Source organism: Choloepus didactylus, chromosome 16 (assembly GCF_015220235.1).
Source record: "Choloepus didactylus isolate mChoDid1 chromosome 16, mChoDid1.pri, whole genome shotgun sequence".
Lineage (NCBI taxonomy): Eukaryota > Metazoa > Chordata > Mammalia > Pilosa > Megalonychidae > Choloepus > Choloepus didactylus.
This window is the reverse complement of record NC_051322.1, coordinates 11,816,752-11,822,672: the sequence shown is the minus strand read 5'-3', so window position 1 is coordinate 11,822,672 and position 5,921 is coordinate 11,816,752. Positions and strand designations below refer to the sequence as shown.

Here is a 5,921-nt window from a genome sequence, read left to right as displayed (position 1 = left end):
ACAAGGGACTTAGATAAAAACAATTTTGTTCATCCCTTCTTGACTTGCAAGATATTATTCTTAATATTTTTGACATTTGATATTATAATTTTATCTGGATAATATTTTTAGATTTAGTTCTCATTATATATATTGATAACAGTCGTTTAGATTTGCTTACTTAACTCCCATAGTCTTTGAAAAACTCCTTTCATGATTATTATACTGTAAATATGGGGAATGCCTCTTTTTTTACTGAGTCATCTTCTGTCTCCATATAATCATATTGACAGCTGCCAGGACACAAGCTCTTTTATTTTTTTTTTTTTTAGTTTAATGTATTTTAATAGCAAACTTACAGGAACAGCACAGAAGACAGACAACATTAAAAACATGTACTTGCATGTAGGACAACTCAGTTAGAAAAGTATAGTGAATGGATGGAATCTACTGTATGATAAAAATGCTACAAACACCATTTAGTTGCCATCAATAAGAAATTTACTTGTTTTAAAAAAATCCAAATGCTGGCATATCCAGAAAAATTTAACAGTTTATTTATAATTGTTATAAAGTTGAACTGTTGAAACTTGTTCACTGAAACATTTTGACTTACATTAATGCTTATGTCCCCACATTTATATTAAAAATTCACACACAAATGAAAATGGAAAAACTGCCAATACCTGATTTCTGTCCCCTATTTTTCCATTCACAATCATATACTTAGGTACCTTTTGACCCCATGGGAAAAAAATATCTAACGTTCAGAACTACCAATAACAGGAAGGAGAAAAAAAAAAAAAAATTTTTTTTTTTTTTTTTTTTAAAGAATGAAATGTTTCCCATCAAAGAGGATTCTTAAGCACGTTCTCCACGTATGCGGCGTGCTAGCTGGATGTCTTTTGGCATAATTGTTACACGTTTGGCATGGATAGCACACAGGTTGGTGTCTTCAAAAAGGCCAACCAGATAGGCCTCACTTGCCTCCTGCAAAGCACAAATTGCTGCACTTTGGAAGCGCAGATCTGTTTTGAAGTCCTGAGCAATTTCTCGCACCAGACGCTGGAAGGGAAGTTTGCGAATCAGAAGTTCAGTGGACTTCTGATAACGTCTAATTTCACGGAGAGCCACAGTACCAGGCCTGTAACGATGGGGTTTCTTCACCCCTCCAGTAGAGGGCGCACTCTTGCGAGCGGCTTTTGTAGCCAGTTGCTTCCTGGGTGCTTCACCGCCGGTCGATTTGCGGGCAGTCTGCTCTGTACGAGCCATGGTATATAGACCTCCTTGCTTACCCCCCTTCTCCTTTGGCTGGAGCTCGGCGAGCTAGAGGCGGCGCTGGCGTTAGAGAGCGACGGCGGCGCGGCGGCGGCTGCGAACACCACAAGCTCTTTTAGATTAATTATAATTTCACCACAGGAAAGTTTACCTACTATATTTAAGTGGATCTGTGAAAGAAGCCAAATGGAGTTACTGAATTTGTTACATGACTGCATATTTGCCTCTCTTTATTATATCCTTTTTATTCCCCTAGAGGAAAGGACAATAGCATCTGAACACAAAAGACTCATTTATCCTATTGGCAAAAAGATTCTTACAATTACAAAAAAAAAAAAATGCTTTGTAAAAAAGTCACATGCAGTTAAATATGAGTAATTTCAAGCTTCTGTGTCCCGAGAATGCTAGGAAATACCAACACAGAAGAGCCCAGCTGACTTCCTCTACATATCCACACTTGGTAATTGCAAAAAATATAAACACTACCAATACTCCTCAATACGGTAGATATAAATAGAAATTAGAACCTAATTTATCTTTCGTCGTGTTAAGCTTGTCTTCTGTAAATAGAGTAATAAAGTAACTGTGGCTGAAAAAGTAGCTTTGTTTCTTCTGAGGAAATAGTAATTAACACTTGTTGAATACCATGTGCCTGGGACTGTGCTAGAAACATCACAATCAATAGTTTCTATCCTCAGAGCTTCATAAGAATGCTATCACCCCATGCTTTATACCTGGATACTGAAGTAATTTGCCCAACGTTAGACAGACAATGTGAGTCAGAGCTGGGTTTAGATTCAAAATTGGACATTCGAAAGCCCATGATCTAAAGGAAAATACTCTATGAAATGTGATCCACTACTCTCTTGCCTCCAACTAGGCAAAGTATCTGGGTGTCATTTTCCTTCTGTCATTTTCACCAATATCAACTGCCTGCCTATGGATTTTATTCCAGATGCCTCATATAGTGCTCCTATAATTACTAATAATAACATTACGATTATTCTATAGGAGTGTTTGGCATTGAGGCTTGCAGATCTCCACAAGCATTATCCCGATTTATCTTTACAACAGCATGTGAGGACAGCGTGGTGTCTTATCTCATTTTACACGGAAGAAATAAAGGTTCAGAGAAGGTTATCCAATGAGTATACAGCAGAGTGAAGATTGCACTCCAGGTTCTCCAACTTAAATTCCAAAGCTCTTTGTTCCACCATAGCCATTTTACCATTATAAAAAAAAAAAAAAAAAAAAAAAACTCATAAAACAAACAAAAACTTTCAAATCACTAGGTTCCTACTACAGCACCGTAAGAAATTCTTGATTATCTGAAAATACAGTTGTAATGAAGACAAACTTTTGTTTTTTTTTAACATTATTTGTCCCCTAAATATTTACGGAGGAAAAATTTGCCTTAAATTTGCTGCTAGTATGTGTCAAATAGTTTAGTTCCAAGTGAATTTTTAAATATTCCTCAGTACTTTCTAGCGTAAAATCTGTTTGGCAAGTGACATGATGAAAATGTAAACTCAAGCCAAGAGCACCATAGTATTTTTAAACCTACATCATTTATCTCTTTTTAGAATTAGACTGCACATTTGCTAATATCATTACAAGCATCAGTGATACATAACAAAAACGGATAATTAACTAACATTGAAAAAATTAGAGAAAATCTGCATCACAGTAATTAGTGATCAGGGTTATTGGTATTGCCCCACAGCTGCCACCGTTGCTTAATGCCCCATTCACTATAGTTCATAGAATATATATTATTCTTAGATTTATTTGGATGCATCTAATTCTTCATTCATTTATCAGGATAGAATTATCCATAAATCTGTTTGAGGAGGGTGAGGCAGAATTGCACAGGGAATCAGAGTCAGGCTATGTTGGCAGACAGAGAAAATGAAATATTGCAACACTGTGTGGGCTCCGTGACCCGGGTGTGAGCAGTCTTACAGTTTTTAGTTAATCTGTGCCAAAATTCTAGAGTACTATGTAGCCTTAAGAGCTTGAAGTTCTTGTCCAGGTCAAGGGTGACGGGAACCCTTTGTTGGCAACTGGTTGAGTGTGGGTAAGAATTCTTTCTGTCTGGTCCTCAAAAATGCATGGAAACCCATTAAATTAGTCTTTTGTAAAGCAGATGGCTTTCAAATCTGCAGAAACAGGCAGCAGATCATAGAGCACATGGATTTCCAAGTCCTTTTTCAAGTCAGAGTAATTCGTGATACTCTTTACGGTTTCATTTTGGATACTTTGTTTAGTCAGCTCAGAAATATGTTTCCGAGGATAGCAAAAGGTTAGGAGCCTGTCACGGCATGTCACAGAGCTACAGTGGGAACTGACATGTCCTGTGGGTCTGGCTGGACAAGAAATAACAGCAAAACTATGACTCTGGGAATTAAAGTAAAGGTCATGTAGGTTAATGATAATATTTTGAATTTTTTGAATTTATTCGTTTGTAAAATCCAATAATGACATCAGTTCATTATTCTACAGAAAGTCTGATTGGATAGGCAGAAATAAATGCTGATTTTCCTATATTATAAATGAGAATATTAAAACCAAGAGATGCCAAATAGTGTTCTAGATTATGTTAGATAAAAACTATAGAACCTGAAAAAATAGTATACTCCTTGAAATGATTTTGAGGCTGTCTTATCCTTACTAGTTGGGGATAATCTATTGTTCCTCAACATTCTCCTTTTTTTTCTGTTTCTGCTGTTAATTGGTTGAAGCCAGGCAACTCATTTTTCTTAGTATACTCGTGTAATAATGACAAGAGTATCTACATGTGTGAGATTAAGAACCAAATAAAATTTATATTTATTAGGATTTTTGGAAGTATTTAAAGATCATAGTAATGCTCTAAAAAGCTTATCTAAACATTGTATATGGTTTACAAGGAACGCATAATAATAATAGTTTACAGTCATGTAAAACTTTAAACAAAAATGATCAAGATTAATGTTAAATATATTCAAGTTTATTCTCCCACATGAAATTTAGTAAAAGAGAACTCATTTTTGTTAAAAATATGTACAAATATTTTTTAAATTATTATTTATTTACCTCTAGTATGTTGACTCGGTAATTAAATTTGGGATTTTAAATCATCACTGTTATACTTGCTAATTTTTAGAATAAACCAAGATAAAGTTGGTGGTACTTAAATATGCATTTATGTTCAGAGATTGGAAAACTTCTGATTTTTTATGGTTTTCCAATCAGCAATGTGCAATTTTACCTATTGGCTAACTTATCACAATTGTTAATCACATTGGTATCATTACAAATCCACACCCTAATGTTAAGGCAATAGGGATTATATTCTGAGCAGAAAGGCCTTAAAGAATGAAGTTGATTTCTCATTGCACAATAGGTAGTGGGTCTAGTTTCCTGGTTCTAAGCTCTATTCTTAAACCAGCAAAGACAGATGGATTTTATTATCATAAAGACAGCTGTTACTCCCCTTATGATAGCTTTTTCCAGTGTTTAATCACATATTTAGCTAGAGAATTCTCGTTTTGGTCTTGCCAAATTCATGCTGTCCTTTTCAGATAGGAATTGCATCTGGTGACTGTCACTTAGGATAACCTTTGTATACGCAAACATATATGGTCTCTTATCCGGGTCCACAGAGCTCAGTGCCTCACTGGTCTTATAGCCTCTTATTTTGTGGTACCAATGACTTTCCTTTGGTGTGTTACAAATTTTTATACATCATTTAGCATATGGCTACTAATGGGAAATGAAAGCACTTAACAAAAATTAAAAGCTCAATGAGGGGAGACGCAGTGTTTTTTGTAAGGTGCAAGGTATAAACAAATTATTTTTCCTTCCTTAAAATGTCATGTAATCTGTACTGTTACATTCAATTAATAGAATTAGATATGTTCATATTAATTTCTGATTAATTTAATTAATATTGATTGAATTAATATGGGATATGTTATCACTCTCTAGTAGCTTTCAAGCTAACGAGGGAAACATGCAAAAAGAATTCATTATCACACCATAACATGCAACAGAAGTTATTACAGAGGCATCATTCTAATAGGGATAAAGGGGAAGAACGTAAAATATAAGAAGGACCTGGAGGATAGGTATGATTTTCATAAGCACAGAAGGGGATGAAGACAATCTCAGAGTGGGGGAAGATATGGGGTATAAAAGTTAGACGTATTTTAATTCTGGAGGTAGAAGGTGGGCACATAGGAGACAAACCATAAGCTAGAAATGAAGGGGATGAGTCAAGGGAAAGTTCACAGGGAAAAGAACGTGTTCTATGTGGACGTTTTCCAGGAGTATAGGGAATTAGAATAACATTGTGGATGCTGGCACTATCATCAACTTGACATGGATGCCAGGCACTTGGACTATATTTGAAAAGTATTGGGGAGCCACTGAAGGTTGTTAAGCAAGAGAACAATCTGGCAAGGCTTACCTTATAAGTAGATCATTATGGAACCCTGTGTATATGAGGTTGTGGTGGAAAGACCAGAGTGAGTTGAATACTCATATGGGAAAAAAATGACACTGGACTCCTACCTCACACCTGTAAAAAAAAGATTACAGCCATACATATAAAAGAAAAAAACTCTAAAACTTTTAGTAGATAGATAAAATATCTTCATGACTTCAGGGTAGGATTTCTGAAA

The 5,921-nt window shown here is 35.4% G+C and overlaps 1 protein-coding gene across 1 annotated transcript; it reads right to left on the bottom strand.

Annotated features, from left to right (window-relative positions):
• Window positions 1–457: 457 nt before the first annotated feature.
• On the bottom strand, window positions 458–1,265 carry LOC119511753 (histone H3.3A-like). The gene has a single exon (XM_037806279.1). It carries the CDS (start codon window positions 1,249–1,251, stop codon window positions 841–843), a length of 411 nt encoding a protein of 136 aa, XP_037662207.1. The 5' UTR covers window positions 1,252–1,265; the 3' UTR covers window positions 458–840.
• Window positions 1,266–5,921: the final 4,656 nt, after the last annotated feature.

Coding starts and splice junctions, on each gene's coding strand:
- LOC119511753 (XM_037806279.1), bottom strand. CDS start 1,251: ATGGCTCGTACAGAGCAGACTGCCCGCAAATCGACCGGCGGTGAAGCA.